This window comes from Physeter macrocephalus, chromosome 11 (genome assembly GCF_002837175.3).
Source record: "Physeter macrocephalus isolate SW-GA chromosome 11, ASM283717v5, whole genome shotgun sequence".
NCBI lineage: Eukaryota > Metazoa > Chordata > Mammalia > Artiodactyla > Physeteridae > Physeter > Physeter macrocephalus.
The window spans coordinates 44079870-44097391 of NC_041224.1; the positions used below are offsets into that span (position 1 = coordinate 44079870).

At 55.3% G+C, this 17522-nt stretch overlaps 1 protein-coding gene across 4 annotated transcripts; it reads left to right on the plus strand.

The window, feature by feature from the left end:
* Positions 1-956: 956 nt before the first annotated feature.
* Positions 957-17466, plus strand: POLG (DNA polymerase gamma, catalytic subunit). 4 transcript variants are annotated; one of them, XM_024117257.3, is made up of 23 exons: positions 957-1649; positions 4560-4755; positions 5684-5848; positions 5941-6087; positions 6237-6316; positions 7135-7317; positions 7423-7577; positions 7746-7872; positions 8828-9064; positions 10023-10143; positions 10351-10437; positions 10743-10850; positions 11436-11596; positions 12302-12355; positions 12446-12563; positions 12717-12767; positions 12999-13134; positions 13236-13482; positions 14872-14994; positions 15123-15291; positions 15419-15627; positions 16559-16719; positions 17364-17453. In XM_024117257.3, exons 1-23 carry the CDS (start codon positions 1039-1041, stop codon positions 17420-17422), a joined length of 3705 nt encoding a protein of 1234 aa, XP_023973025.1. In that variant the 5' UTR covers positions 957-1038; the 3' UTR covers positions 17423-17453. The 4 variants fall into 4 exon arrangements, with proteins under 4 accessions (XP_023973025.1, XP_028351716.1, XP_023973027.1 ...); XM_028495915.2 differs by lacking the exon at positions 17364-17453 and adding an exon at positions 16194-16234 and having other exon boundaries at positions 16559-16646; XM_024117259.3 differs by lacking the exon at positions 16559-16719 and having other exon boundaries at positions 17364-17466.
* Positions 17467-17522: the final 56 nt, after the last annotated feature.

Genomic DNA, 17522 nt, shown 5'->3' on the forward strand with positions numbered 1-17522 from the left:
GGCCACACGCCACCCCGAGGCTGCATAGGCCGCGCGGAGGGAGACGCCGAGTCGCCGGCCTGGGGTCGGGAGCCGCAGACCAGGAAGCACCGGGCGGACTGAGGTTTCCGGCGGGTTCGGCGTTGTGGGGAGGCCGGGTCCCTGAGCGGCGGCGCGGCCCTTCCCTCTCCAGTCAGGGAGCGGGGCCCTGAGCTGGGCGGAGGCTGGTCCCAGGGCGCACCGCGGCGCGGCCGCCGGGCTCAGGCTAGCGGTCTGTCGGGCGGGCGGCCGGGAGCGCTGGGGCCGCTGTCGACGCCCCCTGCAGGGCGCCCTCGGCCGGCTGGGCCCGGGCTCAGGTGTGGGTGGGGGCCCCGGGGGACGGCGGCCCACCTGGCGGGTTCGAATCCGGGCGCTGTCTCCTAAAGGCGCTAGGCCCTCGGGCTGCGCCGGTCGCGATAACGGCAGCCACCATTTGCCGAGGACTTGCCGAGGGCCGGGCCGCGCGGCGTGTTCGCCCTGTGTCACCCAAACAGCAGCCCTGTATGACAGAATCCATAACCCCATTTTACAGAGTAGGAAATTGGGGCCTAAGGAGCTTGCCCAAGGTCACACGTCTCGTAAGATCCAGAGCCGGCATTCAAACCCGCGTCCTCCTATCCAGAGTCTGCCCTCTTAACCACGGCCGTCACCTTCCCTGATGAACTTACGTGAACCTCAGTTTTCCTCAGGAGGGGTATTGCTATTTTTCCCAAGGTTGTTTGATGATTCACTGAGAAAATGTACCTAAAGGCGCCTGGCACACTGCCTGGACCGCAGAAAATGCTCAAGGAATGATGGCTGTTAATATCACACGTTAACGTGTGTCATTAGTAACACTGTATATCATCTGTCTCCTTTAGGATTTGTGGGTGGAAGGCAGGCATGGTCAGAACCATTTCACTGACAGGAAAACAGAGACAGGACGTGTCTCTCTCCACGTCTCTCAGCCAGTAGAAGCTGCCAAGCTGGAGCCCAAAGCCAGGTGTGCTGACTCCCAGCGGGGGGCTCCCTGCACCAACCATGAGCCGCCTGCTTTGGAGGAAGGTGGCCGGCGCCACCGTCGGGCCAGGGCCGGTTCCAGCTCCGGGGCGTTGGGTCTCCAGCTCCGCCTCCGTCCCCGTCCCCAGCGACGGGCAGCCGCAGCCGCCGCCAGTGCCGTCCTCGGAGGGCGGGCAGCTGCGGCACAACCCATTGCACATCCAGATGCTCTCGAGAGGGCTTCACGAGCAAATCTTCGGGCACGGCGGGGAGATGCCCGGCGAGGCCGCGGTGCGCCGCAGCGTCGAGCACCTGCAGAAGCACGGGCTCTGGGGGCAGCCGGCCGCGCCCTTGCCCGACGTGGAGCTGCGCCTGCCGCCCCTCTACGGGGGCAGCCTGGACCAGCACTTCCGCCTCCTGGCCCAGAAGCAGAGCCTGCCCTACCTGGAGGCGGCCAACTTGTTATTGCAGGCCCAGCTGGCCCCCCGGCCCCCGAGCTGGGCCTGGGCGGAGGGCTGGACCCGGTACGGCCCCGCGGGGGAGGCCGAACCCGTGGCCATCCCCGAGGAGCGGGCCCTGGTGTTCGACGTGGAGGTCTGCTTGGCAGAGGGAACTTGCCCCACATTGGCGGTGGCCATATCCCCCTCGGCCTGGTGAGTACGGGCGGGGTCAGGGGACTTGAGCACACGTGGGGGGCCCAGCTTAATAGTTTGGTGAGCTCCTACTATGTGTTTGGTGGGTGGATTTCCAGGGACAGTGGACTCAGTGGTGAACTAAAACAAGCCTTGACCCCAGCTTTCACAGACCTTACTTTCTGGTAGGAAGGTATGGGTAGTAAACAACACCCAAGCAAATGTCACGTGATGATAGGGGCTGTGCAGAGAATCACATGTGTTGAACTTGAGACTGACTGGGAGACCACTTGAGATCACTTTGATTTGGTGCCTTCCCCCTTCCCCTAGTAGCTTCCTGAGAAGTTAGTCCAAGACATTTGAACAGTGTTTCCATTTGGGGATGCTATTGGTAATTTTGGGCAGGAGAAACCTCCCTTTTGTGGGAACGTCCCAGGCAGTATAGGACACTCAGCATCCCCAGCTGCTCCCTTAAATGCCAGACCAAATCCCCCCGCCACTGCCCCACCCCGCCCACTGCCCCGACCCATTTCAGTGTTTCCAAATACCCACTCCCCTCAGGTAACAACAAACCCCCCAACCAAGCTGAGAAACTGCTTCCTTCCCCCAGCCTTCCAAGCAGGCTTGCAGGCATTTTTGTCCCTAAAAGGTATATCCAATCTCTCTTTTCTTTTTAAATAACTTTCTAAGTGCTACCCAAGTTTCTTTTTCAAACAATGATGGCAGTACTGTTTCTCCCCTTTTTTATTCTTCATTCCAGGATTAAAATACTATTTACAACCTTAATGCTTTCAGGCATGGCCAGCAAAAAAGTTGGCAGTTTCTTTATTCCTATTGGAAGCTACATCTTTGTAAAGAAAGCTGCGAAATGTTAAATATGCAGTTGAAAATGGTGAAAACATGGCTAAATAGATAAGGTAGGCATTAACGGCTGAAAAGAGCAAAACTAGATGATTCCTCATTGATTTAGTTTCAGTTAAGATGAGAATCTCAGTGCTTACTGTGTAACTTGATGGTCAAAATAGAGGGAATACTGTCCATCATTTGAGAAAGTAAAGTAGACTGTGGTGGCTGAAAGGAAATTAGAAAACCAGTGACAAGAAGGACTTGTTTTTTGATCTTTTGGTCATTCTTGGCCAATTGCCCCGAAGCCCCCCTTTTCCTTTCCTCCTTCCTCTCCTAATTTTTCATCTCTTTCTCTTCCTGTCCTTCCCATCCTCCTCTCATTCTCATTCCATTCTTGCCGGTGGTACTGGGGGCACTGTGCAGTTTGCCTGGCGGCAGAAGTCATTGCTGAGGAGGACTGGGCTCATGCTGGGGCCTTCCTTCTGGGAACCTGACTATGGTGGGGGTGGGAGGTGCCAGATGGGGCCCTGACAGCAGTCCGCTTTTAACCTGGGCACATCCCTGCCGCGTGGCTGCATAACATCAGGTTCCTGAGCAGCCTGCAGTTTCCAGTGGGAGGGAAAAGCCTTGGATGGCCCAGAGGGCAGCTTCCCCAAGGCTGCTGGTAAGGGCTTTGGTCATCAGACCAGAGGGATATGTAATGACATAGGCTGTCAACACCGATCTAAGATTCACAGGAAAAGTGTAGTGTTAACGGCATTGGTCGTGACTCATCTTAAATTTGCCAGAGGTGTTTGCATTTTGGCGTTCTTCTTTTTTTATCACAAATAAATTTAACAAGATGGTTCTCATGTACAGCTGCAGACCTGGATCTTGACACCAGTCTGGCTTTTTGTTGCAACTAAAGTCCCTGTCATCACCACAGCCTCAAATATTTGACATCCTTCAGCCTTTTTTTCTGTGTTGTGTTTGAGGGCTTTGACATGTTGAATTGAAAGGGGAGGAGGTTTCAACTTGAGTCCCTGAGCGTTTTCCCATCATTTGGAGTGTGAGTTAGATTTTACCAGGTTTAACACTAGGAACCTCTTTTTGCTGGTAACCCCTCCCCCAAAGAAACTAGTTTTATGTTTGTTGTAACTGTTGCGGCAGATAACCCCTCCTCCCCACCGTAAAGGAAACAGGCAGCTTGTTCGCAGCTGTGGTGGCCACACATGTGGCCTCGTCACTCACTTTGATGCTGAGTGGCCTTGACCCTTTGGCGTAATCTGCGGTTCACAAAAGGCTTTTGCTCAGCGGCCATTTCCCCACACTTAGTCTTGTGGATCTTGAGCAAACTCCAGCCTTTTCCTGAATCAGTGTCCGGCCCCCAGCAGGCAGCACTCGTCCCCTGCCCCTCCCACCCCAACCCTAGCACATATTTCCTAGCACGTGTGCATACATTTCCTCCATTCTGGCACTTTCCCTGGTCTCTCACTGAGGGTGTTTGCTCAGAGACACAGCACCTTCTACAAGGTGCGTGATTCGCTCTTTGTCCTTCAGAATCTTTCCAGCCGTCAGATGATTCATCCTGTACACGTGTACAGCATTTGTCTTTTTTTTTTTTTTTTTGCCACTTTCAATTAAACAAAAATTCCACTTTGGGTTTTATTATAATTGTTTCTCTTCTTTACTGGCACTTTGAACATTAGCCATTTTGTGCTTATAGACGTGAGGGGTTGATAACAGTCATTAAGACACCTCAGAGCCAAGCACAGACTTGGTGAGCCCTGGGTGTAACAAACACCTTGATGGCCCAGGCTGAATGCCCATCCGGGACACCCGGGACTGTGGCACTTAGCTCTCTTTTTCTCTGTGGAGGTTGAAAAGTAAAGAAGCTTTTGTAACTCCTCCGCACTCCCAACACATACCCGGACAGCACCCCACCCGACCTCTAGCTCTGTGAGGGCTAGGAGCACCCCGTCGTCTCCCTTGTACCCCCAGCTGCTAGTGTAGCACCTGGCATGTGGTGGTAGGTGTGCAGTGGGGATTGTGGAGCGGAACTTGAATGCCTCCGTGCTGAACCTGCCTGCCTCTCACCTCCCTCAGGTATTCCTGGTGCAGCCGGCGGCTGGTGGAAGAGCGTTACTCTTGGACCAGCCAGCTGTCGCCGGCTGACCTCATTCCCCTGGAGGTCCCTGCCAGTGCCGGCGGCCCCACCCAGCGAGACTGGCAGGAGCAGTTAGTGGTGGGGCACAACGTGTGCTTCGACCGGGCCCATATCAGGGAGCAGTACCTGATCCGGGTATGGTTCATGGGGCCAAATGCAGGCTCTGGCACGGGGTGGGCTAAGAGCCCTGCTCTCAGTGGCTAGGGAAGGCATTGCTTTTCCTGGCCAGTGCCTCCATCGCCTTTGTAGAAGCTACAGGGCCTCCTGTTGACCAGCCCTGCCCGTGGTCCCTGTACCCAGCTGTTCTGTCCCTAGGGTCTGCCTGGCACAGGACCTGAGTTGTCACAGGGTACTAATGGCCCTTATCTCTGTGCGGCATTTTAGAGCTTAGCTTGGGTCTTTGGAGGCTGTGGGCCCCACGGCCTGGGCTCCCATCCTGCCTCGGCCACTGGTGAGCAGCACGGGCCTCTTAACATCCCTTTACAACTGAGGAAACTGAGCCTCAGTTTCCTTATTTGTAAAGAGAGGGAGTTGGCAGAAGCTACCTCATAGGATTGTTGAGAGGGTTTGAACAGTTGCACACATCAAACACTCAGAACCATAGTTGTGGCAATTCTTAATTCTGTGAAAAGTGCCCTAGGAGAAAGGCAGGGCAGGTGAGAGTAGCCTTAGCCTCTAGCTGAGGGTGTTGAGGCTCAGACAGCCTTGTTGACTTGCCCAGGGCCACAGAGCTTCTGAGTGGCAGGGCTGGGGGCCGAGCCTGATAGCTTGGAAGGCCTCGTTTTTGTCACTCTGTTCCCAAGGGGCCCCTGGAGATGTTGCTGGATGCTGGGAAGGCCTGTGTGTTGGGATTCAACCAGGAACCAGGCCTGCGCTTTCAAGGGTGGCTAGGGTTTGAGAAGGCAGGCCCCTCCCAGGTGGAGGGGCAAACGTGAGCAAGCATGAAGACACTCTTTAGCGCTGGGAGGCTGTGGGCTGGGAGGGGAGGCTGAGGTGGGGCTGGTGGGCTGAAGTGCCGAAGCAGGGGTAGGCTGGCCCCTCAGCTGCAGCCTCTCCTCCTCAGGGCTCCCTCATGCGCTTCCTGGACACCATGAGCATGCACATGGCCATCTCAGGGCTAAGCAGCTTCCAGCGCAGTCTGTGGATGGCAGCCAAGCAGGGCAAGCGCAAGGCCCGGCACCCCACACAGCGAGGCCAGAAATCCCAGAGCAAAGCCAACGGCCCAGCGGTGAGAGCACACTTGGGGGGCCCCCTCTCCCCAGCAGGCCTGTCTGGCTTGAGACCGAGCTGATCTGCCGTGTCCCTTGCTCTGGCCTCCAGATGTCATCCTGGGACTGGCTGGACATCAGCAGTGTCAATAATCTGGCAGATGTGCACAGCCTCTACGTGGGGGGGCCTCGCTTAGAGAAGGAGCCCCGCGAGCTGTTTGTCAAGGGTAGCATGAAGGACATCCGTGAGAACTTCCAGGTATGGTGGTGGAGAGGGGCTCTGGGGACATGGGCTGTGGCAGACCCCTAGCGACCCTGGGGAGTGTAGCTGCCAGACCTGACCCTGAGAGGCCCGGTGGTGGTAGTGGGATGGCTGCCCACCCAGCGCCTTCCTGTCGCCTGTGCCAGGACCTGATGCAGTACTGTGCCCAGGACGTGTGGGCCACCTATGAGGTTTTCCAGCAGCAGCTACCGCTCTTCTTGGAGAGGTGAGGGAGAGCCCCTCTGGGAACCCATGGGGGTCAGTGGGTTCCTGGTACCCGGGCCCACCGTAACCAGGTGGTGCTGGGCCTTTCTCAGGCTGGGGGCCTTATTTAGCCTTTCTGGGCTGAGAGCATGGAGCCACTCTGCCCAGTGGTGCACCTGGGCCTTGGACTCTGGGGTTTCTACAGAGGCCCTGGAGGGGGGCGCTGAGGCTGTGCTTGTTTCATGTGCGTGGTCCTGGTTTGCTAAGCACCGTCTCTGAACCCAGATCCTGAGCCAAGGACTTCACATCCATCTTGGTTATGTTTGCTAGTGAGTCAGTTTTATGATGTGGTCAGAGTCATAAGTGTCAGCCAGACCTGGTTCTAATCTTGATTATCCTATCCAACTCATTTGACCTTGGGCAAGTTACTTGGTTTCTCTGAGCCTCAATGCTCTTATCTGTGAAACATACACAAATATATTTGACTTCAGTTGTGAGGTTCTTGTATGATCTTTTGTGTGTATGGGGTTGTAGCACAGTGCCTGGTGCTTAGTCATTACTCAGCAAATGGCAGCCATTTTCATTTTTGTGATCTGTCATTCCCCCATTACCCCTGAGGATGGGATGATATTATTCCCATTTTATAGATGAAGGAACTTAGGCTCAGAGAGATGAAGTGACTTACCCAGGGTCTCATGGCTGGGAGACGGTAGAGCTGGGGTTTAAACCCGTCTCTCTGACGTGGGTGGTTGGGTTGAGGATCGCCAGGCTGGCCCAGGGATTGGGCCAAAGCCTTGCCTCCTGTGGTCATTTATGGCAGCCCTGGTGTTTATTCTCAAGGTGTCCCCACCCGGTGACTCTGGCTGGCATGTTGGAGATGGGTGTCTCCTACCTGCCCGTCAACCAGAACTGGGAGCGTTACCTGGCGGAGGCACAGAGCACCTACGAGGAGCTCCAGTGGGAGATGAAGAAGTCGCTGATGGACCTGGCCAACGATGCCTGCCAGCTGCTCTCAGGAGAGAGGTAGCCAGGCCTTAGGCAGGCTGGATCCCCCTGCAGGGGATGGGCAGGTGGGAGGGCTGGCCTTCGGCTTGGCCTTAGCCCTGCCCTGGTGGACTGGCTGTGCAGGTACAAAGAAGATCCCTGGCTCTGGGACCTAGAGTGGGACCTACAGGAATTTAAGCAGAAGAAGGCAAAGAAGGTGAAGACGAAGGAGCCGGCCGCAGCCAGCAAGTTGCCTGTCGAGGGGCCCGAGGCCCCTGGGGATCCCAAGGATCAGGAAGGTGGGGAACATGGGCGGGAGGTGGGGCAGGGATGGACCCTGGGAAGGTCCTAGGACCGGGGGGGTCCCTTGGAAGGGGTTGCTTCAGCCTTCCGGAGATGAGTAGGCTGGGCAGGTCTTTCTGAGAGACCCTTCTCTGGTCCTGATTGTCCTCCCCGACCCTGTGCAGACCCTGGCCCCCCCAGTGAGGAGGAGGAGTTTCAGCGAGATGTCATGGCCCGTGCCTGCTTGGAGCAGCTGAGGGGGACCACAGAGCTCCTGCCCAAGCGGCCCCAGCACCTTCCTGGGCACCCAGGGTGAGCCCTGTCTCCCTAACATGTCCAGCGGCCATCCTTACCTCTCCCTCCAGCCTGGGACACCCCTATTCTGGGCCCCAGCACAGGGAGTGGTGTGCATATGGGCCCTTACTAACCTGCTGCCATTTGTTCCAGCTGTCTTTCAGTCCTGCTCACTAGTTTGCTCTGACCCCTGGGTCACTGGACTTAAGCAGTACAAGTGCATTAAGCACCTGCTGTGTGCTGGGTCTCACAGTAGCCTCTGAGAGTACAAATGGGAACATAACTCCTCCTTTCTAGTAGCTTCTCCCTGGGAGGAGCCAGTTGTGCAGACCAGCCAGCACAGCTGGAGTTTATATCCATGATGAGACAGAAGAGTCATCAGTGTTGAGGCAGTGCCGGACTCTGGGGAAATCAAGGAAGGCTTCCTTGAGGAGGTGACCCTTCATTCACACCCCATAGATTGGCCGAGATGAGAAAATAGGGGCAGCCAGGGTGAACAGCAGAGTGCCAACTTTACATTTGCCTGAGATGAGGCTACCTTAAATTTTGTGCCCTGAGTGCCTCACTTGCCTCACCCTTGTGTTGGCTCTGGTGAACAGCACATGAGGGATGGAGCTCTGAAGGCCCTGGTGTGCCTCTAGAGCAGCGGTGGGAGGGCAGATCTACTTGCTCCTCTGGGCAGTTTCCCTGCATGAAATGGAGCTGGGGAAGGAGTCCAGCCCTAGGCTATGCATGTGGGTCCTGGCTTCTGAGTAGTACAGGGGGGCTGACATAGGATCTTTCCTTCTGGGATATTCAAAGTATTCTAGGGGACTCTGTGGGGGTCCTGGCTGTATCCCAGAGGGAAGGGATGGTGACTGTAGGCTGAGGTCACCAGAAAGCCTTGGGGTCTTGGGGAGTGGGTGGGGCCCTTGCCATCACACACTGTCCTCCGCCGACTACCATGACACTGCTCTCTTCTGGCGGGGCATAGGTGGTATCGGAAGCTCTGTCCCCGGCTAGATGACCCCGCGTGGACCCCAGGCCCCAGTCTCCTCAGTCTCCAGATGCGGGTCACACCTAAACTCATGGCGCTGACCTGGGACGGTTTCCCTCTGCACTACTCGGAGCGGCATGGCTGGGGATACCTGGTGCCCGGGCGGCGGGACAACCTGGCTAAGGTGCCACCAGGCAGTGGCCTAACGTCGGCTGGGGTGGCCTGCCCCTACACGTAAGGAAGGCTCTGGCTCAGGGAGGAAGGGTCTGGAGGCTAGGTACCCCTTCCCCTTGCTGGAGAGACCAAACCCAGCTCAGGCTAGTGGAAAGAGCTCGGGTCTGAGAGTCTGGGTTCTAGTTCTTTGTTTGGTGGCTGCCTTTTCTGTGTGGGCCTCAGAGCCCTGTGGGGCTGAGGGCGTGGTGCTTGGAGTGGGTGGGACTGAGGCCCTGCTCCTGGGCCCGGCAGCCCAGCTGCCCTCACAGGAGTGTGCAGAGGGAGGGCTGTTGGAAGTGACAGGGAGGATGAGCTTTGTCCCCCTTTTTTTAGTATAATTTATTGAGCACTGATTAAATTCTGTGTTAATAAACGTTTTACAGTGCTTCCCTCGTCTGTTCCTTAGGCAGTCCCATGGTCATCTTCATTTTAGAGTTGGCAAAACAAAGGCCTAGGGAAGACAGTTTCTTGTCTGAGCTCACAAACCCTTGAGCTTTTGACAGGCAGGTGTTGGGGAGAAGCCATAGCACTTGAAGTGGCCCAGAATTGAGAGTCCTGGCTCTGCGGGGCAGCCTGAACCACCCGTGGGGCCTTAGGACAGAGGGGCAGGGATCAGCCTGCTCCTTTGGAGCTGCAGGATGGATGAGCGGGCAGGAGCCAGCCTGGGGCAGGGCCCGGCCCCGACTTCTCAGGCCCCGACTGCTTAGCTCCCAGACCTTTTCCCGGGGAGGTGGCGGCCCTGGGGAGAAGCGCTTAGATTTGAGTCAGCCCAGGCCTTGAAACCCAGCCTGCCACCATTGTGCTGTCGTTTTCGATTTGTCACTCCCTGTCTATGAACCAGGGGAAGTGCTGTCCACTTCCGCCTCAGAGCTGATTCTGAGGCTAAACTAGGAGGGAATCGTGGAAGGCCCCCAGCGAGCTGCCTGGCCCGGAGGGGGCACCCGGTAATCAGAGGCTGCTGCTGCTGTTCTCTGCACAGAGCCATCGAGTCCCTGTACAGGAAGCACTGTCTTGAACAGGGGAAGCAGCAGCTGGAGCCGCAGGAGGCAGACCTGGCTGAGGAGTTCCTGCTCACCGACAGCAGCGCCATGTGGCAGACGGTGAGGGTGGGCTCTGAGCCTGAGCTCTGGGGAGGGGGCTCTGTTCCCTCAAGGAAGGGGTGGCCTTTTGGGTGGGGGCGGGGTGCCGGATGCACTCAGTTGCTCACCTCAGGCTGTCCTGGGCTGTCTGCGTGTCGCAGGGAGGGGTGGTGGATTTGGGCCAAACCAGCCCCCTGCTTCACTTCCTTGGTACCTGGGCCCATCCAGGTGGAAGAAATGGGCTGCTTAGAAGTGGAGGCCGAGGCCAGGATGGAGAACTTGCGAGTGGCAGTTCCAGGTCAACCCCCAGCTCTGGTGAGCTGGGCACCTGCTCACGGGTTGTCTGGGTGGGTGTTGGGTGGCAGGGCCCTCCTCTTGTGCCCAAGTAGCTCTTTCCCCCCAGAGAATTCCCAGGGTCTTGGGGAGCTGGGAGATGGCTGCCCTGCCTTTGGGTGGCCCCATACTTGTTGGAGGCCAAGGAGGAAGCCTGAGACCTCATAGCCATCATTTCCCAGCTTACCTGCTCGCCATTTCAGGCCCTTTTCCCACCCCCTACCCCATGGCCCTCGCTGAATGCAGGTGCTGGAGCAGGGCCTGATCTAGGTGTGTGGCCCCCACAGACTGCTGCTGGCAGCCCAAAAGCCAGCCAGCCAGCTTATCACCATGGCAACGGACCCTACAATGATGTGGATATCCCCGGCTGCTGGTTCTTCAAGCTGCCTCACAAGGTGTGTCCTGGTTCATGCCTGTTCTGTGGTGTCCTCGCTGTGCTCAGGGCGCACAGTAGGCCTCCAGTGACTCAAACAGGGAGACTCCCTTTTTGCAGGAATGCTGGTATTAGTGGCACAGAGTATGATCTCAGACAAATGTTGCCATCTCTCTGAGGTTTTATCTTCCTTCTGAAAATTGGGTGGTGAGGGACATGGTGGTGGAATTAAATGACACAGGGCATGTCAGGTGTCTGGTGCCACATCTGCTACATGATAGGATCTGTTGACTGATGGCCGTTACTGTGAGGGGAGGTGTGTGTGTGTGTGTGTGTGTGTGTGTGTGGGTGTGCGCGCGCGTGTGCGCATGCTGCAATCAGGGATTCGTGTGTGTGTGTGCGCGCGCGTGCGCGCATGCTGCAATCAGGGATTCGTGTGTGTGTGTGCGCGCGCGTGCGCGCGTGCTGCAATCAGGGATTCGCCCCAGACCGCTCTGCTTGAGGTTCTGGGCTCAGTGTTGGGCAGAGCCCAGGCACACAGGGCATCAGTTCCCCAGCTAGGGGTCTGCCATGTGCCTCCAGCCCCTGCTTCCTTTGCTCTCTTCAGGATGGTAACAGCTGCAATGTGGGCAGCCCCTTTGCCAAAGACTTCCTGCCCAAGATGGAGGACGGCACTCTGCAGGCTGGCCCAGGAGGTGCCAGTGGGCCCCGTGCCTTGGAAATCAACAAAATGATTTCTTTTTGGAGGAACGCCCATAAACGTATCAGGTGGGTCACCGTGGGAGTGCAGAGACATGCTGTCTGTCCATGCCTCTGGCTGGGTTACTGCAGTCTTGGGATCCCTTCCCCTGCCTCCCACCCAGGGGCCCCTGACAGCCTGTGCTGCAGTGGGGGGACAGCCTGGTCTAGAGGCCTGGCTGCTTGTGGTCCTGGTGCCATGGGACCGTGGGCAAGGCTCATTCCCTCTCCAGCTGCAGTTTCCCTGTTATGTAAAAAGAGTGGTACTGTAGGACCTCGGCGGCCCCTTCCATGGAGGGCTAGTAGCCTGTGAGCTCTGTTGGGGGCTGGGGGTGGGTCCTGTAGGCTGGGAATGGCAAATGGATCGAAGGCTGGTTCCGAGGGGTTTGTGGCTGCCAGCGGCACACTCTTGTGAGAAGGGTGCTGTGATGGGCTGGTAAAGTCTGCCCTGAGCCTGGAAAAGGCAGTGGTGGCAGGGCTGGTGCTGGGTGCCTCATGGATACTCCAGGATGGGGGCCAAAGCTGCCTCAGATGCCTGGCCAGTTCCCGGTGGCTTATGCTCCTAGACGGTAGATGCTAGGCCCACCCTGAGACAAGTCAGTGGGAAGAGAGGGTTGAGGCTGGGCAAGGAGGGGGCACAGCAGCCCCCAAAGCTGGGCACATGAGGGCCGTGTTGTGATGGGGGATGGAGTGTGCTCTCTGTGGCTGTGCTGAGCAACCCGTCTGTCCCCGCAGCTCCCAGATGGTGGTGTGGCTGCCCAGGTCAGCTCTGCCCCGTGCTGTGACCAGGTATGTCCTGGCAAGTGGTTGTGGGAATGGGAAAATGGGGGCGGGTCCTAGGACCCAGGCAAGCTGCTGAGCCTCATGTCCTCCCCCCAGGCACCCACACTATGATGAGGAAGGCCGCTATGGGGCCATCCTGCCCCAGGTCGTGACTGCTGGCACCATCACTCGACGGGCTGTAGAGCCCACGTGGCTCACTGCCAGCAATGCCCGGGTATGTGTCCTCTGCACCTCTGGTTCTGCCCTTCCTCTCCTGTGTGTCTAGAAGCTGGGGTTGCAGAGGGACTTTGCTGAGGAGCATGAAAAGGAACCTGAGATCTGGGTCAGGCAGAACTCAAGTTCAAATCTAGCTTCACAACTCATCCAGCTTTTCAGCAGATATGTTCTGGGCACCTGCTCCTGGCCAGACATTGACAAGGTATGCTAGGCACAGCTATTGTGGAGTCTAGATGGGGCCGGGTATAGAGCCAGTCATGGAGCAGGGATTCTTTACCTGGAACTGTGGAGTTTGGGGCACTGCTGGCTGGCATTCCTTAAAACCGTCCCCTCAGGAAGGGCTCCAGCATTCTCAGTCTAGTCAGGCTCCAGGGATGGGTGGGAGGAGTCTACTGGGGTATCTAGGTCGGGTCTGACCTCACTCTTCCTGCAGCCTGACCGAGTAGGCAGTGAGTTGAAGGCCATGGTGCAGGCTCCGCCCGGCTACGTTCTCGTGGGTGCTGATGTGGACTCACAGGAGCTGTGGATTGCAGCTGTGCTTGGAGATGCCCACTTTGCCGGCATGCATGGTAAGCAGGAGCTAGGGCTGGAGCAAAGCGGTGGCAGCCTGATGCCTCGCCGCGAAGAATATTTCTGAAGCCTGTTTTCTCACTCCTGCCTCGCCCCCCAGGCTGCACAGCCTTTGGGTGGATGACACTGCAGGGCAGGAAGAGCAGGGGCACCGATCTACACAGTAAGACAGCTGCCACAGTGGGCATCAGCCGTGAGCACGCCAAGGTCTTCAACTATGGCCGCATCTATGGGGCCGGGCAGCCCTTCGCTGAGCGCCTGCTCATGCAGTTCAACCACCGGCTCACGCGGCAGGAGGCAGCTGAGAAGGCCCGACAGATGTATGCGGTCACCAAGGGCCTGCGCAGGTGAGGGGGGCCTCTCCCATCCACAGCCACGTTACCCCAGGGTCTCAGGCTTGCTTTACTACCTTTACCGCCCCCTTCTTTTCTACCTCTTCCCATTACCTGAGTCCTCACCTGGCCCCTCTCCCTCCAGACCCCTGTAACCTAGTTCTAGGGTGGTTTGTTATTGGGTTGTGACATTTGCTTGCTTAATGGTCAGTTTTCCTCAGAGTTAAAGCTGTGCTTTTGTTATGCTGGCAGAGCTCTGGTCATGCAGAGTGAACAGTAACGTAGGGTTGCAACCTCACGTGCCTACAGGGAGTGAGAGTAAGTGCAGCAGGCAGTTTAGTAGAAGACAGCTGAAGGGAGGGCCTGTGGAAAACCAGACTTTAAACTGGTTTTGGCAGAGGAGAAAGCCTTCCCAGGCTTCCAGTGTGCTTCTGCCCATAGTACCTATTGTTTGCTCAGGGCCTCAGCAGCCTCCTAGGAGGGTTCCTGGATCGAGTGTGAGGGAGGAGAGGTGCCTTTACTACTTTCGTGGGTATAATATACGGTGTCCGCGTTTAATTAGCTGACCTCCTCATGGAAAGACTAAAAGACTAAAAAGTAAGTGATAACAGTTCAGTAGTAACTGCATAAAGGCAGAAAAGGGGACCGAGTATTGTCCAGGGAGGTGAGAGGAGGACATGGGGTTGGGGGTGGCATGCACCGTGGGCAGCGTGTGCTGGCAGAGGCAAGGCAGTGACGACAGAAGAGGTTGGGCCTTAGTTGTGGAAACATTTGCTGGCCTCACAGAGGAGTCTGGACTGAGGGCTGGTGGGGAAACCCTGGTGCACCTTTGAGCAGGTGAGTGGCGTGGCTCTGGAGCCATCGGGGGCCGAGCCTGGTGATGTCTGAAGTTGCACTGAAGCTGGGAGTCTGGGGCAGTGGGGACCGAGAAGGGTCAGTCGGGCCTGGCTGTAGGTTCTGTCTTCTGTCCTCTCCCTTTCAGGGAGTAGTCTGTTCTATCCTCCCTACGCACCCCAATGTGGGGTGATAGCTCTTGCTGCCTCCTGGACTACTACATGCCACCTGTTGGTCATGGGGCAGTGCAGTGTCTAAGGCATTAGGACAGTAATAACAGTAGTAGTTCTTGTGTTGGAGTCTGTCCTTTATTGGGCTACCCTCATGTAGTCCCCAAAATCCTGGGTTCCTGTCTAGGCTCTACCTCTTCCTGGCTGTGTGATCCCACAAAGTCACTTAGTATCTCTGAGCCTTTTCCCCCTCTGAAGTGGAGCTTGTAGGGGAAAGGCACGACCCCAGGGTGGTTGTGTAAGTGGAGTGAGGGGATTGAACACTCCTAGCCCAGGGTTTGGCATAGAAGAGGCGTTCCCATGAGAATGACAGTTGTGACACTGCACCCCCCACCCCCAGGTATCGGCTGTCAGATGAGGGCGAGTGGCTGCTGAGGGAGTTGGACCTCCCTGTGAACAGGACCGAGGATGGCTGGGTTTCCCTGCAGGATCTACGCAAGATCCAGAGAGAAGCTTCTAGGAAGTGAGAACTGTCTGTGTGTTAAGGATGGAGGGCGGGTCTGGGCTGGCCCGGGGAAACCTGGGATGCTGTTTTTAGCTCTAAAATGCTAAAAGACAAAGTTTGCCCTCTCTTTGTTCCTCACCCCCCAGATCACAATGGAAGAAGTGGGAGGTGGTTGCTGAACGAGCCTGGATGGGGGGCACAGAGTCAGAAATGTTCAATAAGCTGGAGAGCATCGCTATGTCTGACACACCACGTACCCCGGTGCTGGGCTGCCGCATCACCCGAGCCCTGGAGCCCTCTGCTGTCCAGGGGGAGGTATCCTACTACCCTTGGAACATGGGAAGAGGGTCGCAGGGAGGGCAGGGCTCCTGTACTACCTTGTACTCTAGTGAACTGGTATGTGGTTTAACCCTTCTCGCCTGTGCCTACCTTCCCTCCCCAGTTTATGACCAGCCGTGTGAATTGGGTGGTGCAGAGCTCCGCTGTGGACTACTTACACCTCATGCTTGTGGCCATGAAGTGGCTGTTCGAGGAGTTTGCCATTGATGGGCGCTTCTGCATCAGCATCCATGATGAGGTTCGCTACCTGGTGCGGGAGGAGGACCGCTACCGCGCTGCCCTCGCCCTGCAGATCACCAACCTCTTGACCAGGTAGGCAAGGCCCGTGGCCTCTCTGGCTTGACCATGTACCAGATATGTGGGGCTTGGACCGGGCTGAGCATGATCTGACTTTTCATCCCCCCAAAAATAAATGTTCCCACTTTTATTTCTGATTTTTAAAACTTGTAGCAGTCTTAAAAAAGACTGGCCTCAACCTTTAGAAAAAATTTTTGGGGGATTCAAAGTGTCATATACCAAGACTAGATCACTGAGGTGGTGAGAAGGTAGAAGCCAGGGCAGTTGTTCCAAAGAGTAGTTCTCAAATTGTGCTCCCCTCAGAACACACCTTTCTGTTTTGAAAATCAAATGACAGAGGCTATTCTCAACCCGCAGAAAACCGAGATATTTTTCTTCCATTCATAAATGTTAATTCTTAAGTGCCAGAAGTTTGTTATTCTGAATACTGACAGAAAACATTGTTAATGGAGAAACTCAAATGTGATTTTAAAAAAATATTTTTTTATATATTGAGTTGTATTTTTCTGTAGTAACAAACATTCCTAGTTTATATGGTTACATTAAATGATGTTACAGTTTCATGTTGATCTGCCCCTCAGAACCAGTTTGGGAACCACGATCTATCCTGATTGATTAATGGGTAAATAATGAATCTTTACAATATTCAACACTGTCTCCGCTGCCCTCATAATCATTTCCTGGGGGGTTATGTTTAACAAAGCTAATGAAAGTCCTCATATCCAAACTGGAAAAAAAAGGTGTGTTTTGAGTCCATAATTGCACGTGAGTGTCTCAGTGGGAGGTGTTCGGCTGCTGGATAGTGGGCAGTGCTGGCCCTTCAGCTTTCTTTGCTAAGTGAATAGAGCTGGCTGCGGGGAGGATCTGCCGTACAGATAGCAGGTCATCATCTCTCCTGGATTCACAGCAGGGACATGACTGTGAGAGGAGGTCGGGTCTCTTTCAGGTGCATGTTTGCCTACAAGCTGGGTCTGAATGACTTGCCCCAGTCAGTCGCCTTTTTCAGTACAGTCGATATCGACCAGTGCCTCAGGAAGGAAGTGACCATGGATTGTAAAACCCCTTCCAACCCAACTGGGATGGAAAGGAGATACGGGATTCCCGAGGGTGAGCACAACACCTTTGTTCCTCGTTACTCGTAGGACATGAGGCAGACTAGAAAGTGGTCTTGGACAACACGAAGCTTGGGGCACCAGAGGATAAGAAGTCTACCTCTTGTGCTATGTACTGGGCCATTTCAGTTTATAATGTGCCCTGGCTCCAAAGTGAGCATGATGCTCAAATCACAAAGGCATGCATGTGTTTCTAGAAAGCTGTTCACAGTAAATGAAGGAATGTTTGGAACTCTGGTTTCTTCCATCTGTTCCCTTCCCTCTTCAACCACAATGGAAATGTCTGAAGGTTTACTGTATAAAGTCAAAGTACATTCTTAAGTGAAAAAACTGTGCTGTTTGAAGGTTTACTGTATAAAGTCAAAGTACATTCTTAAGTGAAAAAACTGTGCTTTGAGTGCCAAACAAGTAAATCAGAAAGCTTATTTTCTATGTGTCTAAGATAAACTTATTTTATACAAAAAAGAAAACAGATCCTCCCCAAATGTAACATTACCATTCCTGGCAATTACTCTGAACCCTTCGGTACTTTTTGACCTTAACATTAATTAAGCTCCTTTTCTCACTTCAGACCTATGAGTTAACAATTCTTGAACAATTCTTGAGGAAGCATCCTAACCAATTTGCACTATTTTTCAGGTGAAGCACTGGATATTTACCAGATAATTGAACTCACCAAAGGCTCCCTGGAAAAATGAAGCCAGCCTGGACGGTAGCTCTGCCTGGAGGCTCTGTATTTGCTCCCGTCTGCCTGGAGGCTCTGTATTTGCTCCCGTGGAGCTTCATCGGGGCAGTGCA